This window comes from Canis lupus, chromosome 24 (assembly GCF_011100685.1).
Source record: "Canis lupus familiaris isolate Mischka breed German Shepherd chromosome 24, alternate assembly UU_Cfam_GSD_1.0, whole genome shotgun sequence".
NCBI classification, from domain to species: Eukaryota; Metazoa; Chordata; class Mammalia; order Carnivora; family Canidae; genus Canis; species Canis lupus.
In genome coordinates, this window is record NC_049245.1 from 18224869 (window position 1) to 18242362 (window position 17494).

Genomic DNA, 17494 nt, shown 5'->3' on the forward strand with positions numbered 1-17494 from the left:
TAACTGAGAGTAGGACCACAGTTCTAGGGTTTTGGACCCAAAAAAGGGCAAAATGTGGTTGTGGAATATTAACAACAAGCCACTTGAAAGCACAGGGAAGACAGGAAGAGAATTTGGGGCCTTTCTGTGCTCAGAAACTCTTGATAAGAAGGTGACCTCTCCTCTGGAGCTGGCCAGACCTAAAAAAGACTTAATGAACATCTAGTCCTTAAGGTGATCACTATTAATTATTACATACTGTAACAATATCTGAAATGTGACAGACTCAAGTGGCTTCATTCAACCTAGTTCATCAGTAGTGACATCCCTTCTCCTTCTCCCCAAGCAGAACACAGGGAACAAACAGATACGAAAGCATCAACTGATGTCACAAGGATACGTGACACACATGTTACTATTTAATACACATGTAATTATTCATTTATACTCTAATCTAATAGATATGACTAATAAAATGTTAACAATTTTAAGGTAAGAAAGAAAGCATTAAAGGAAGAGATTCTGATGGTGCTGAACCCCGGTCTACTATGCTCATACTATGACTCTGCTTGCCAGGCATACCACAGGGAAGCTGCACTGGAGCTCTCAGTACAAGGGTGGGTACTAGAAGCTTAAGATCTAGGTTAACTCACCATGCTCTGTGATGACTGCATTATTCTCAGCTGCTTAAGGACAAATTCTACCTTCTTCTGGGTTGTAAGAGAAGCCAAAAAGGCATTGTGGTTTCTACAGGACAATTTAGCATTGTCATAATTCTCCTTGGCAGTAGTAATTTTCAAACACGAGTTTCCAACCAAATGCCAGCCAATGCCACAGATATTTTCTTTTGTAAAGGAGGGAGAAAAAAAAGAGTTTTAGAAATCATACAAAACTACTACGTTACCAGTTCAAATCACCTGAAAGGTTTTTGCAATTTGAATTCCATAGTACTTCTCTAGGATGTGGTGAGGGTATCCCACACATTACTGAAGACCAATGAAGAATATAAGAATGTTAGACTTCACCAGTCCTATTTCCTGGATCTCAAGAGGCATATTCTAAGGTCAACTCTTTATGTCTTGGAGGAAGAAATCTTAGGTGCCAATGCTAGATTTCTAAACCCCCCTTTGAAGGACAATTAGAAATAAGACTAAAATCCTAAGTAAAGAACAGAAAAATGAATATGCATATTGAAAGGGTGGGGAAGAAAACCAGAGGGTGGAAATGAGTTGGTGAGTAAACAAGACTACAGTCTTCCAAAGATGCATTGTTTTCACATCAAGTGGAAGGTAAAATCAAGGGTACAAAATATCCCAAAAGTGAGGTGGAAAGATACTTTTTAGGAAAAAAAAAAAAAACCCTAAAACAAAACAACCCCAAAGTGATACAGGTGCAGCACACAAGGCAAGACTGTAACATGCTCCTGTGATTGCCCTGAATCCACCCAGTTCAGCTCTGTGCCCTGAAATGCACAGAAGCTATGTATGTTTCCTGGAAGACAGGGAATGAGCAGGACAACTCTGCCAGAACCAAGTACCCTGGAGACACCACCAACAATGCCCATTACCAGTCAATGAAGTAAGTGGAAAGTGCCATAGGAAAGGGATCATTTAAGAGCACATCAAGATCTGCTCTGCCAAGTGTGGCATCAGTATCACTATTCATTAAAAGGTAGATTCTAGGGCCCCACCCCCAATGAGTACCAGAATCTGACTTCTGACAAGACTCCCAGGTACTCTGCAGTGCACTGAAGTTTGATGCAATGAGATAAAGAATGAGAAGCTCACACTCATGCAAGCTGAATCAAGTACTTTCAAAGGATATTCAAATGGAGACTAGCAGACCCTGCTACCCTGGGCATGCTTCATCTGCCATGCAGAACCAAAGATGTCCCCTTTCTTCAAAATCCTGGTTGGGCAAATATATTACAGAACTCTTGTTGTGGTTGTCTGGCCTGAGGCCTCAACTCTCTTTCATCTTGAACACCTCAGATGGCATAAACTGAGGTATTCAGGACAGGAGATCACCTCAGGGAGTGCTACTGATAAAAGCATCTCTCCTCCTTCATGCCAGAAGGTGCCTAGTCCCAGTGGTCTGTAAGAAGTACTCTTCATAAAGTGTCCCGCAGACTGGCTGCCAAGGCTGTTGCATTCTACTGCCAGGTGACTATAGCAGAGATGAATGAGGACAATGGAGCAGGCTTGATGATATGGAGCTAAGCTGTCATTCCATTCTCCAGAGCAGCAGATGATACTTCACTTTATTTCAAAGCACAGGAGGAGCAAATGCTTAAGAACTCTATTTTCATTTTTTTTAAATAACAATAGTGATATGGGGAATGAATGGATAAAATAAATTTGTTCCTTCTGCTGGATTCAATCAAGGCTGCACAGTATTGGGTGTGTGTGTGTGTGTGTGTGTGTGTGTGTGTGTGTGTGTAGTCTCTGGACCCACACATATTAAGACGCCCCTACAAGGCCTACCAGGCAGGGCAATGCACTCCTGATTCCGGGGCTCCCACTGGCAGTTCTGGTCCAGGGCACAGCTCCTGCAGCTGGTCTTCTTGTTACAGTAGTACATGGGGTTATCCTTGGGACAATTCTCATATCTGGAAATGGAGATCTAGAACACAGTGGGCAAAAGCTTTTCTTTTAATACATGGACAGAACTCCAACTGAGGATAAATAGAATACTAAAATCAACAAAATCTAATTGAGGAAGCAAATTACAAATAAATTAATTAATTAATCAATCAAAGAAATAAGATGCAGATGAAGTGGCCCTGCAGTGAAAACAGTATGCTGAAATCTTCTGCACAGGGCATGCCTGACCCAGCAAGGAGGCAATATGCTCTTTTAAATACCATGCTTTAACCTACTTTACTGTAAAGTGGTGGTGTTCAACCTGCTGCTTTTCAAACGCCTCCCAAACAGACTGAAACTTTTATATTTTATGAACTGCTTTATAGAATAAACTGTCAAAAACTACGCTGAATCACTGTACCTTTTTTTGCCCTATAACCTGAATTTAAAAAATCACAAATGGTGGGACACCTGGGTGGCTCAGCAGTTGAGTGTCTGCCTTTGGCTCAGGGCATGGTCCTGGAGTCCCGGGATTGAGTCCCACATTGGGCTTCCTGCAGGGAGCCTGCTTCTCTCTCAGCCTGTGTCTCTGCCTCTCTCTGTGTGTCTCTCATGAATAAATAAACAAAATCTTTAAAAAATAAAATTTAAATTTAAAAAATCACAAATGGTGAGCATAAATTATATTGAGCCAAGATATAAGACAAGGAGATTTTGTTAAGTCATCTCATTCACCTTCAGTCTCAAGTTCTAACTTGCTTCCAAAAGCTTGTACAGCTAGAGTGAGGTCACCATGACAAGCCTCACACCAAGCATCTAGGATCTAGCTATAGCCATGCCTACCTAGGGAGAAGGGAGTACACAGAATAACAGTCCTGCCTTCTTCTAAAATACTACATACCAATCCTTGTGGCTAGGAGGACCTTTGAAATTAGGATGTTTATAGCATCCCTTCCAATAATAAACTCCAAACCTACACTAGAGGTCTTAAAAATATCTCTGGGATAGTATTTATATCATACACACTACAATCTTACACCGAACCGCTCCCCCTGGAGTGTTTTCATCCTCTGCAACCCTTGAACAGTGACCCCTGACCTGGCCTTCTGTGCAGCTGTGGTTCACAGGGACACAATGGTCACTGCACCAGTGGCAGTCATTGGTGTTGGCTGTGCAGCTGTAACAATCCGTGTGCTGGTCACATCTGTCATGGTCAAGGGCTATGAAAAGAAGAAAAACTTATCAACTATGACCGCTTCTCCTTAGAAAAGTCACAGGCTATTTACAGCTGCTGTTGAGCACAATCTGAGACTAAGATTTAAAAAAAAAAAAAAAAAAAAAAAAAGGTAACAAGGGTCAGGAAATAAAAACTGGCAGGAAAATATATTGGTGTGTTCGGGTTAAAATAACATTTAGAAATAAGTAAACAATCTGAAGAAACACTATTTTGTAAACCTCCTCACCCCTGACAAAAGTACACAGAGAGGGAAAAACAAAGATAGGTTAATTTAATTCAATGATAGTGAGATATAATAGAAGTAGGTGTGGTTCTCTGAATACTTCTCTTCCCAAGAAAAAAAGCAACTAGCAAATAGAATGAATACCAAGAGTTGCCTGAGAGCCAAACAAAGTAATGCAGAAGACCAAGCCATTCCTCCCATCTACAAATGCAAGGCTAATCTGTACACAGGAAGCAGACAGCACCACAGAACCCCAAAGGAGGCACTAGGCCAAGCTACAACCTGTACACATGTCTGTAAGAGTACAAGTTTGAGACCTTCTGGGCTACTACAGATCTGCTGTATCTCCTATTGACCCTAGACAGGTCAAGTTCAGCAACAAGAGAGGCTGCACAACCTGTTGCTTTATCTACCAATCCACTTGTGGACATGGCACATGGTAGAACCCATGGGCAAGACAAGGTAGGGCTGACCCCCACAAAGCACTCTCCTTAGGTTACTCTACCTGCCCTGGTCATCAGTTCAATGACTGGGCCCATACACAAGGCAAAGTAACCAGGGATGTGACATTTGAGATGAGTTCATAGCAAAGGGGTTCATGTTGAACCACCTGAGGTAATTAAATATTATTTCCAATAATCTTGGACATTTAACTTGAACTTTTACAATTTGGTTTAAAAAAAAACAACCCCAATTTCACAGATTTTATCCCTTTGAAGAGACAGTGTCTAAACCGACCAAGTTCTGGTCCTCTTAGTTCTCCAGCACTCATTGGACAGTTGCCTGGGTGTCCTTTTTAGGGATTTATGCTCATCTTAATTTGGAACATTCCAGTAGAGTGTAAGCTGACTCTATCCACCATAACCTTCAAGGTAACTTGCTACACCAACACTAACAGTTAAGAAATTCAACCAACACTCTTTAAAATAATTGAAGTGAACAAATATTTTGCAAATCCTTTTTTTAAAAGGATTTCTTGGGTATTACATCACTGTATTACACTGTGCTATACTGTCAAAGCAAAACTAAGTAGGCAAGATGAAGAAAACCTGGAAAACAAGGGATGGTTTTAAAAAGCCAGGACCACTGTTCATCCTTAGCAGCTCTCTGTCTTGCTATCACTGCTGTGCCCAACTAGAGAAGCTAGAAAAGAATACTTTGCAAAGAGAGCAACTCTACCTGTCTACTCCAACATAACTTTTCTGGGTTGGCCTTCTTAATCTCATCCTTAACATTAGAACTGCATAATCCAGTAATGGTAGCCACCAGCCTCATGTAGTTCTTAACTTAAAGTTTACAATTCAGTTCATTGGTCACACCAGTCTCATTTCAAGTGTCTCTGGCTAGTAGCTCTTATACTGGGGCAATGCATATATAACACAGTTCCATCATCACAAAAAGGTCCTACAGGATTGCATCACCTGAGACCAACTGCCAGGTTCAGGTGTTGGTATACAAAATCTATGCAATGCCAAGGAGGTTTTATCTCCATCATTCACAGATAGCTTCTAGGAGCCATATGGCATGTTCCCATCCATTGTAAAGATGTTAACAAAACAATTTTCAAACACCCCTAAAACCTTTGTACCAGTTATTATCAAACAATTCTGGATAATAAAATGAACATAAAAATGCACATAAAATATGCTAAATACCTTCTTAATTCTTAATTCAGACAAAATGAGATTTCAAATTAAATTTTAAGAAGAGAAAAAAAAAACTTACTTCTTTTGGAAAAACATTCTGATTTTAACTTTTCTTCTTGTGCTTCAGTTGCCAACTCCCAGGAGATACAGTGAGATGAAACTGTATCCCACACACACCGGATGCCAGGTCCTGCTGCTAGACAAGCAGCTTCACTCCGGTGTGCTTCACACTGTTCTGAGGTGAATACCAGGATGTCACTGAGAAGGAGACTATTGAAACCACCAAACACATACATGGTGCTAAAAGGAAAAAAAAAAAATAAAAGGAGAGGAGTAGTTTACCGAAACTTTTATATATAAATGCATGATATGTTTTTTATAATCTTCAGACAAAATGTCCCTGAAGGTCCATCAATTCAGGATGTGATGTGAGTAAACTATAATACATCTACACAACAGCAGTTGGTAGATACAAAAAGGAATGTAGATGATTTCTATATACTGCTATGAAGGATACAGTGCTATGTGGAAAAAAAGAAATACAAAGAAAAGTATATAATGTATGTGACCATTTATCTAATCTAGTGAGGGAAAAAGGAAAATACACACACAAATTCATTTTTCATTTTAAAAACAAGAACAACAGAGTGCTTGGGTGGTGCAATTGGTTAAGCATCCAACTCTTGGTTTCAGCTCAGGTCATGACCTCAGGGTGGTGGGATCAAGGCCTGTGTTGGGCTCCATGCTCAGCATGGAGTCTGCTTGGAGCTCTTTTTCCCTCTCCCCTGCCCCTCCTCCTCCCTCAAATAAATAAATCTTTAAGAAATTAGAAAATTAAAACAAGAACAACAATGAAGCTTCTCTTTGACTTCTCTTCTTAAAAGGACTAAAGACAATAATCAACCTAGGAGCAACGAATATGACTAGTACTTAGACTGTGGTATCTAAAAAACCCTTCCCTCCCTGACCCCTCAAAAAAACCCTAGGACTCTTTAGAAGCAATCCCTAGGAAGTAAGGTTTAAAAATAAAAACAAGAAAAAACAACTGGGCTGAAAAAATCAGCAGTGGTACACTGGGGAGACAGACTCTACAGAATTAGTCTAGGCAAGACACTAAACAAACAGTAACAACAATCCCCAGAGTGATGGTGGGGGAATCAGAATCCACATCTGATATTATCTAAAAGGTCTGTTTTTCAACAAAATGTTACAATATATGCAGGGGCGCCCAGGCAGCTCAATCAGTTAAGCACCTGCCCTTGGCATCTTAAAAGCAACAAAAGCAGGATAGCTCACCACATATAAGAGAATCACATTAATATTAATAGCTAAGACACAATGGAGGCCAGAATGCATAAGAATGAGAAACTGAAAGTAATGGAAAGAAAAAGTCAAATAAGAATTCTCTATCCAGGGGCAAAAAAAAAACCCCAGTAAGTGTTTCATTTTGTTTTGTTTTAGGAAAGGAAATCTTCAAAGTATGTTCTCTGATCGTCAAAATGGAATTAAATTAGAAATCAATAGGCAGAAATCTGTGAACTCCACATATATTTGAAAAATAAACAACATATTCTAAATAACTTATCGGTCAAAGAAGAAATCACAAGGGAAATTAGAAAATATTTTTAATTAAATGAAAACAAAAATATGCCATTTCAAAATCTATGGGATAGGGTTAAAGTAGTACTTAGAGACTAACTTACAGCTTTAAATACAGATGTTAAAAAAACAACAACAAATAAACCAATCTAAACTCAATTATCTAAGCTTCCACCTTTAGAAAAAGAAAAACAAACTAAACTCAAAGCAATCAGAAGGGAGAAAATGATATAGAGAATAAACAAAATATATACAGAAAAATAACAGAGAAAAATTAATGAAATCAGAAGTTCGTTTTTTGAAAAGATCGAGAAAATTGACAACCCTTTATCTAGACTGACCAAGAACAAAGACAGAAGCTAAATTAAAATCAGAAATGAAGAAGGGACATCATCATTGATTTTATAGAGATTAAAAAGCATATAAAGAAATATTAGGAGCTTTTATACCAACAAATTAGATGATTTAAATGAAACAAATTCCTATTATCAAAACTAATTGCTCAAAAAATTAAAAATAGAACTATAATCTGATCTAAAAATTCTACTTCTGGGTATATATTCAACAGAACTGAATGCTAGGACTCAGGCAGATATTTGTACATCCATGTTTATAGCAGCATTATTTGTAATAGGCAAAAGTTGGAAGCAAACCAAGCATCTACTGATAGAAGAATGGAAAAACAAAATGCGGTACACATACACAAGAATGTTATTTAGACTCAAAAAGGAAAGAAATTCTGACACCTGCTACAACATGGATGAATGAACCTTAACAATATTATACTAAGTGAAATAAGCTAGCCACTATAGGACAAATACTGTATGATTCCAACTAAAGGTACCTAAAGTAATCAATTCATAAAGACAGAAAATAGAATGCTGGTTGCCAAAGAGAGAGGGAGCAGGGTAGTACGGGAAGTTATTGGTTAATGAGTAGAGTTTCAGCTTTGCACAATGAAAACAGTTCAGGAGATGAATGGCAGTGACGGTAGTACTTACAATGTGTGCCACTAAACCATACACTAAAAAATGGTTAAGATGGTAAATTTTATGTTATAAAAATTTTATCACAATTTAAAAAACACACACCTAAAAAACCTGCTTAGCATGAAACATAAAATCTGAACAGATAAACCTATCACAACTAAAGACTGAATTTGAAATTTTAATCTTTCCACAAAAAAAGCCCCAGACCCAGATGAATTCCACCAAGTCCCAGAATTCCACCGAACATCAAATATTTAAAGTGTAATACCAATCCTTTACAAATCCTTCCCGTAACTAGAGGGGAAAAGAATATTTCTCAACTTATTCTGTCCAGTATTAATCAGACAAATGTATCACAAACACCCCACAAAACTATGGAGCAATATCCCTCATGAATATATATAGGACATTTTTGAACAAGGACATTTTGTGGGTGAGGGATATGTTATCCTGATTGTGGTGATGATTTCAGAAGTGTATACTTATCAAAGTTATCGCTTTAAGTATATTTAATTTTTGTGTACAACTCTACTTCAATAAAGCTGGTAACAGGTCATATATGCAGAATCACACATTTAAAACAAAAGCAATTGTGTAGTAGCTCCAAGGAAAGTTCTTAAAATGCTATTGTGGGAGGCCAATACCACCAAATGATGCAGTTTGTATCATGGAGAACACTGGGCCATATTTGCCATATACATGGTATCTCTCTGCCTGTGGAGTGACATTTGCTGGGATATCCTCAATCCTGTCAACCACTGTGCCAGATTAGAACCTAAAGGAAGAGTTAGGCTGGGGACTGTATAGGCAGGAGACATAACACTATCCTTACATATAATAATCTCTTGCGAAAATCTGAAGAACAGAAACAAAATAGTTTGGCACAAAAGACAGAGAAGAGGATTCTAGAAAATATAAAGGAGAACTTGCTAATAACTGATGTGTACAGAAAAGGAAGGAGCTTCCTTCTTAGGTGAGTTCTCCATCCCTGGACATGTTTAAAGAGGATAACTGCATTAAGTGGAAGTTTTGAACAAATGACTTCAGGATCTCTTCCAACTCTGAGATCTTATGACCTGCCAGGAAGTTTAGAACTAACTCACAGTGAGGCATCAAGTAATTCACTCTCACTTATCTCAATTTCCTTCAAATATACACAAGACTAACTTATTAAAACATAGAGATTTTGTGGCTCTCTAAGCATCTGTTATATCTAAAAATGGACACATTTCAATTACCAAAAATGAACTTCATGTTTAATCTTTAGTCTATTGGTTTAGTATTGTGTTAAGCAGTCTGGATTCAACTTGTCAATCTGCTGCTTAAACCAAGTAAGCTCTATCCCCCTCCCAGCTGAAAACAGCTGGTGTTTTCAGCAATTCTGAATCCATCTGGTTATACGTAGGCTATGTGAGGTACACAGAGCCCTTCAAAAAAAGGCCTGGAGCAGGCAACTGAAAGGAACAGCTGCATCTCCGCAGCCCCGGTGCCTCACAGCCAGCTCTTCATCCCACTCCCCTCACAAAAACAGCAACAAAGTGCGGCACGGCTGACCCAATGCTGTGGATCCATCACTTGGAATACAAAGAAATGGTATGAATCAAAGTTTCTCTCTCAGTAAATTCTTTCAAAAACTGAAACTAGCCATGGCCTCTCTCATCATCTGCTGCCCCCTCCAACTCTGCCCCATACACACACAGATTATTCATAGGCCCAAACATACCAGTGGAATTACACAACAAATGAAAACATTATTATAAGTCAGGCAGCCATTACTAATTTTGAATAGTGGTTAAACTATATCATATGGAAACTGGCAATCTTCTTTGAGTTTGTATAAAACCTCAGAATGTTTTAATAGAAGATCCATTTATTTGCTAATTACCACCACCATACTAAGAGCTGCCACAATTTAGCTAACACCTATTATGTGCCAAATCCTGTACTAGGAGAACCAAGAGGGCAGATGAATAAAGCAGTGGCCAGGTACCCATAGGCAAGATGATGAAAAAATAGCCCCACTGCTTTTCAGATGAAAGCATTAAGAGGTACTCATTAGAAAACTTCAAGGTTTTCCTCACTGAGGAAGTATCAACTTACAATTTAAGATGACACTTCAAATTAATAACGGTTTCAGTCTATACTATCACATGTTCTCACAGAAAAACCACATTTATCACTAAATTACAGCTAAGTGAGTACTTTAAAAAGTTGTCACCTTTTCCCAACATCTAAATTCTCAATTTATTTTGAATAAATTGAATTCTGTCAATTCTTCCTTCCTGAAATCCCCAAGACATGTTGCTGGCTCATCTTTCCTAATTCCAGGTCTTCATCTCATCTTGCATCATAACAGAAATTCTGAAAGCCAAAGGAAACCTAACATAATGTAGGCATTATAGCATCTAAATAGTTTTAGGACTGATAAGGCTCAGAATTTTAGGTGAAATAAGCAACATTCATAAAAGCTGAAACAAAATGGGAAAAATTAAGAACATGATTAGGCTGTTTAACAAATCACAAATCTTTATTTTTATTATTTTTTTAAGATTTTATTTTTAAGTAATCTCTACACCCAATATGGGCTCAAAATCACAACCCTGAGATCAAGAATTGTATGCTCTACCAGGGGGCAGCCCCGGTGGCTCAGCGGTTTAGTGCTGCCTTCAGCCCAGGGCCTGATCCTGGAGACACGGCATCGAGTCCCACATCGGGCTCTCTGCATGGGGCCTGCTTCTCCCTCTGCCTGTGTCTCTGCGCCTCTCTCTGTGTCTCTCATGTATGCTCTACCAACTGAGCCAGCCAGGTGCCCCAACAAATCAGAGATCTTTTTTTTTTTTTTAAGATTTTATTTATTCATGAGAATACACAGAGAGGAGAGAGAGAGAGAGAGAGAGAGGCAGAAACACAGGCAGAGGGAGAAGCAGGCTCCATGCAGGGAGCCTGACGTGGGACTCGATCCCAGGTCTCCAGGATGATGCCCTGGGCCAAAGGCGGTGCTAAACTGCTGAGCCACCCGGGCTGCCCTAAATCAGAGAAGAACTGTGAAGAACAGGCAGAGTGGCCATTCTGGATCTTCCTTCTCCTGGGGCAGATTTATTTAGCTCAGGCCAGGCCTTTTTGAGCGATGAGGGATGCAATGAAATGAAATACAGAATTCAGAATACCCAAAGACTACAGATTTATCTATATGAATCTTCACAATCTCCCCATCTCTGTTCCTCTATCTTATCCTCCATCTGAAGTGCCCTCTCTTTTTTTAAATCTCTCATTACCAGTCAGATACAACTATGAGAAACCTGATAACCCAAGTACCACAAACAACAGTGAATAGCAGAGGGCATAAGATAGTAACTGCATGTAACTCTTGTTGTCCCGTGCATTCAGATAGCACCAAACATGGCATACTCCTACATGCTAACAAAATCACCCAACAAACTTGGCATTATAAGTAAGTAAATCCACACCAGATATTTTAAATATAAATCAGGAAATTCATACCTACATAATTCTGCAAAAATACTAATGGGTTGAGGGAATCCTCCAAATAATATGTAAGTCCCATTCCACTTTTTCATGTTCAACTTCATTTTCATTTTAAACACAAGAGAAAAGGAGCAAGTGTTTCTTTAACATCTACCTGTTGTGTAAGACTGCTGAATGGCCAAATCTGTTGACATCATGGTGGAGATCAGGTCTGGGAAGCACTGACCAGCGGTCACAAGCTAGGAGCAAGAAAAACACATTTCAGAAAGAACCACTCTTCAAGATCAGTAGGAACTGGCATCTTCTTTGGGGAGAAGACTGTGACAAGTACAACCTCATAAGATGTATTTCTTGGTTTTTCTTAATCACACCATTATTTCTGAGGTAAAATGTGGCAACAGCAGAGGAGCAGGGCATGGAAGAAGGGTAGGACGATACAGTAATTCTAATTCATGAATGCATCTAACATCCATGATACTCACATCACTCACTCTGTTGCCCATCAATTTTAACTAAAACGCTTCTTAACAAGAAATTTTATAATTTGCAAAACTCATTTAAGTAAAATATGTGGGTTTCATAATTTTTTCCACTCCATATTGATTTGTCCAAATTCAGTAGGTAAAACAGGAAAATACATGCAAAAAATGAAAATAAATAAATAAATAAATAAATTTCCAACTTCATCTAATGTTTTAAAAGTCCTTTCCTTTTTATTTTTTAAAGATTTTATTTATTTAATCATGAGAGACACAGAGACAGAGAGAGGCAGAGACACAGGCAGAGGGAGAAGCAGGCTCCATGCAGGGAGCCTGATGTGGGACTCGATCCCAGGACTCCAGGATCACGCCTTGGGCCAAAGGCAGGCACTCAACCGCTGAGCCACCCAGGCGTCCCAGTCCTTTCCTTTTTAGAACACCTAGGATCTACTGATTTTCCTTTGTTCTGATTCATGCTATCAATTCTTTTCTGGACCTTAATCCAACTAGCACTGCAGTACCCTGCTAACCTCACTCACACTCCCTCTCTGAAACACTCATACATTCACACTCACTAAGCAACCATTTTACTTGGTCCAGACTTTTACCCAACCTTAACAGCAGCTTTCACTTCCTTTCCCCAGCCTAGACTCTGTGGTCTTCTTCACATGGAGAAGAGGCCATCAACTCTCATAGCTTTCTGCCCACCCACTTTGTTTCCCTTCCTAAAACCACAGGGTGGCAGGGACTCCTTCCTTTTGTTACACCTGACTTTTAACACAGCATTATGCCTTCTCTTCCCTTCACAAAGAAAGTGGGGGTTATTTTTTTTTTTACTAAAATAGTCAACATTCATGGTGTACATCTCATCTTACATTATTGCAGTCTGGATTACTCCTCCCTGTCTAGAGGCTAACAAACGACATCTTTGTTGCTAAATCCAAAAGGCTCTCCAAAAAAAAAACAAAAAAAAAAACAAAAGGCTCTCCAGTCCTTGTTCTCCTTAAGTCCTCTGCAGCCATTATTAACCACTCTCTCATGGGTCACCAATCTTACCTTAAGTTCCTCCTGTTTCTCTGATATGCCTGCATAGTGTTCACTCTCCTTCAGACTGCTTTATCCATCCATTCTCTGGCTCTCTGCTCATCCCTGATCATACATGCTCCCTAGAGGCTCACCCTTGCGTAGGGCTTCCCAATGACTTTGGTATGGCTCGGTCCCATAGTCATCTCCAGCTGAACATGGCCCCAAACCCAAATTACTCCCTTCCTCCCAACCCAGACCCTCTCTTTCTACTTCCAGCCTTGGTAAAAAGCACCATTTACCACGGCCACACCAATTACCTGGCCATAAAGATGTGCACCCCAACAATCCTCAAGTTCCCAGCAGTTCTCAAACCCATCTCTCTCTTTACCCTTACTGCCACTTCAACAGCCTTGGTTCCAACACTCCTCAGGACTTTGCAACAGCCTCCTAACTCCTATCTTGCCCCTTCCCAATTACTCACCACAATGCCACAAAAAGATCTTCTTAAGGTACAAATATCCTATGACCTCTTCTGTAAGATTCTTCAAAACCCCAAACTCCTCAGCATGACATAACAGGTCTCTCAAGATCTGACTAGACTGGTAGCTGCTTTCTTCTCTAGTTCTGCTGGAAGCCATTTCTCCTTGATGTGCAACTGATAGAGCCAAAACTACTCAAAGGCCTCAAGTATGTGGTAGGGTCTCTTTTTCCCTCTGTGTCTCTGTACAAGGGCTTGCTTCACGTGGGAAGTGTTACCTAACTTCACCTAGCTGACTTCCTCAGAATCCAGACCCTACTCAAGACGGCTTTCCCTGCCCATAACTCTTACTCTCTTGAATTAAGGCATGCCCACAGATACTGTCAGATATTCATCTCAGAGCAAGTAACACCCTGAATTGCAATTGTATTGTCTGCTCAGTTCTCTGCCTCCACCATTATGAGGCCAAGCTCTGTAATTTACTCATCTTATAATCCCCAAGCTCAGGGGTGGGCACATATACATCTGTTAAAAAAAAAAAAAAAAAAATTGATGATACTTGCACAAGAGAATTTCTCGTATTTATTTTGCATGAACAAATACTGCCCTCTTATGGTCAAATATATTACCACACCAAAAAATTTAAAATTCCAAGTCAGGGGATCCCTGGGTGGCTCAGCGTATAGCGCCTGCCTTCAGCTGGGGGCGTGATCCTGAGGTCCCAGGATCAAGTCCCATGTCTCCCATGTCAGGCTCCCTGCATGGAGCCTGCTTCTCCCTCTGCCTGTGTCTCTGCCTCTTTCTCTCTCTGTGTCTCTCATGAATAAATAAATAAAATCTTTTAAAAATAAATAAAATAAAATTCCAAGTCAAAGTATTACTTCAGGAATATGTTTTTTAGGGAATGAGATAAAGCTATTAGTTAAACCAACTTAACGTAATGCTAGTGGTCACAACTACATACAACTATTATATAAGGCATTCACCTGTAACATAGGAGAGGCTGGTCACCCAACTCACCCTCAAAAATTAACATCCAACCAATTAATGGGAGTGATTTCACTTAAAAGAACTTAATATAGAAAAATATATTAAACAGTGAAAGGGAGTATAAGGGAAAGGAGGGAAACTGAGTGGGGAAAAATTAGAGAGGAAGACAAACAATGAGAGACTCCTAATGCTGGGAAACAAACAAAAGGTTGCCGGAGGGGAGGCTGGAGGGGGGGATGGGGTAACTGGGTGACAGGCACTAAGGGGAGCATGTGATCGGATGAGAACTGGGTGTTTTACTATATATTGGCAAATTAAATTTAAATATTTTTTTTTAAAAAGAAATCAAATACATTAAAAACATAAGAAACATAAACAAGAACCTAATACATTAGTAATGCTTTTTCAAAAAATAGATTTACAATATTTGCCACATGAATGTTAAAAAATACCATTTGGACCTCTTTCAAATGGCCTGACCATTTTTAACTAGTGCTATTTTCAGTTTGTTTTAAAATGTTGCTTACAGGCACACCTGGGTGGCTCAGCTGGTTAAGCATCCAACTCTTGATTTTGGCTTTAGTCATAATCTCAGGGTTATGAGATCAAGCCCCCAGTCTGGTTCTGTGCTGAGCATGGAGCCTGCTTAAAGATTCTTTCTTTTCCTCTCCCTCTACCCCTCCATCTCCTGCTCTTGCTCTTTCTCTTAAAAAAAAAAAAAAGAAGAAGAAAAGAAAAGAAAGGAAAGGAAAGGAAAGGAAAGGAAAGGAAAGGAAAGGAAAGGAAAGGAAAGGAAAGGAAAGGAAAGGAAAGGAAAGGAAAGGAAAGGAAAGAAAAAATGTTGCTTATAGATAAAAATTCTTGAAGGGACGCCTGGGTGGCTCAGCGGCTGAGTGTCTGCCTTCGGCTCAGGGCATGATCCCAGGTCTGGGGATCAAGCCGCATGGGGATCCATTGAGGAGCCTGCTTCTGCCTCTGCCTGTGTGTCTGCCTCTCTCTCTGTGTATCTCACGAATAAATAAATAAAATCTTAAAAAAAAAAAAAAGATTCTTGAAGTTAAAATGGCTTTGGGAAACTTACCAAGGTCATAAGCCATGAAATCTGAAGAGAAGCATTTGGCACCATGGCTCATGGATGTGTCATTGTGTGTGTTTCCTCCAAACACCAGCATGGTTCCACTCACTATTACAGCTGTGTGCAAGTAACGGAAAAATCGGCTGTCCTTAAGAATGGTCCTTTTGAGTTTATTTAAAAATAATAAATACAAGGTTAGTTTTGTAGAATGTTTATCATCTATTTGCTAATACAAACACAACCATTTTTTAAACTTCAGATCCAAATGTGCAAATACTTCTAGATTTTTCTCTCTATATAAGTAACTTTCTCAACAACAAATAGTAAAATCTTAAATTAGGCCTACCAGAATTTTTATTAAAATTAGAATTTTTATTAGAATTTTAATAAAACATTTTAAGAGTCTTAAGAGTATTCAGTCATAAGGTCTGAATATGTTATAATCCCAGTTTCTGGGTAGAAATCACAAAAAATAGAGACAAAAGCTTATATGCAATGCCTTAATAATAAGACAAAGGCTAGAAACCAAAACTTCCAACTGCCCAGTCTCTGTACATCCACATGACAGAGTATATACACAGCCTGTAAAAATGACATTTTAATGAGAGACAGAATGTAAAATGATATCTACAGCATGGTCTCAAATATGTAAAGAAATACAAAAAGAAAGAAGAGAAACCACTGCTTTATATAATGACATCATTTCATAAATAAATTTGCTTTACATTTGTTAAAATTAGCATACTTTATATAGTTCACTTTATAGCAGAGGGAAGAGACCATCTCTCTTTGATGATGTCATGCAACGATGCCACTAGCTAACCCCAATGATGACACCTTAGTCATCAAGAGAAGGTTAAAAAATGGATATATTTTACTTAATTATAGCAATGTGCGTACGTTACAGCTTTGTAGAACAATTTATTCCTCAGGATTTTGACCAGCTAAAATTTTATAGAGGTATGGAGAATGTGAAAATTGAAAAACCAGTCAAAAAAATATCAAGCATTTTCTAATCAATTTTCTAATCAATCTACTACAAAATTATAAAATAATGCTACAAAATAAATACTGGCTACATTATGACCTTCTGCTTCTTTCCCATCCCAATTTCTCTATCTACAGCACTGAAGAGAATAATCTGCTAGGCCTGAAAACAAAAATATTGCCCAATATTTTCCCGATGAGTGCCAGAACTCACACCTTAGAGTAAAAGCTCAAGAAAAAGCACCCACCACATCTGGGTATCCACATCATATCTGTAGAGATCATCTGCGAGCCGGTATTTATTGGCGCTGAAAGCCTTGTAGCCCCCATGAACATATAGAGCCCTGGTCTTTCGGTCATAGACACTGCTATGGCCATAGCCCCCTTGGACAAGGGCACCCTGGGTAGGTAATATACTCCATGTGTTCTTAGCTAGAAGAGGAAAACAGTTAAAGGCAAATGTTGTAGGCTCCTACTCTAATACTTAAAATAACCAATTAGTTTAAATAAGGGATTTCAGGAGACTTGACACTTAAAAATTTCTTTTATCTTTTTATTTTTAAAGGAAGGCTATTTAAATCTTATAACAAAGCCAGCAAAAGAAACAGTCAACAAAACTAAAAGACAACCTACAGAATGGGAGAAGATATTTGCAAATGACATATCCAAGATCTATAATGAACTTATCCAACTCAACACCCAAGAGACAAACAATCCA

The 17494-nt window shown here is 38.9% G+C and overlaps 1 protein-coding gene across 3 annotated transcripts in view; it reads right to left on the minus strand.

Moving 5' to 3' along the window:
* ATRN (attractin) overlaps positions 1-17494 on the minus strand; it is a 161252-nt gene that overhangs the window by 74214 nt on the left and 69544 nt on the right. For all 3 annotated transcript variants that reach the window (XM_038571736.1, XM_038571734.1, XM_038571735.1), the window contains exons 9-15: positions 17025-17208; positions 15796-15950; positions 11896-11980; positions 5747-5967; positions 3660-3781; positions 2463-2601; positions 633-823 (exon numbers count right to left, since the gene is read on the minus strand). In XM_038571736.1, coding sequence (XP_038427664.1) covers positions 633-823; positions 2463-2601; positions 3660-3781; positions 5747-5967; positions 11896-11980; positions 15796-15950; positions 17025-17208 — 1097 coding nt within the window. The remainder of the gene's footprint in view (positions 1-632; positions 824-2462; positions 2602-3659; positions 3782-5746; positions 5968-11895; positions 11981-15795; positions 15951-17024; positions 17209-17494) is intronic.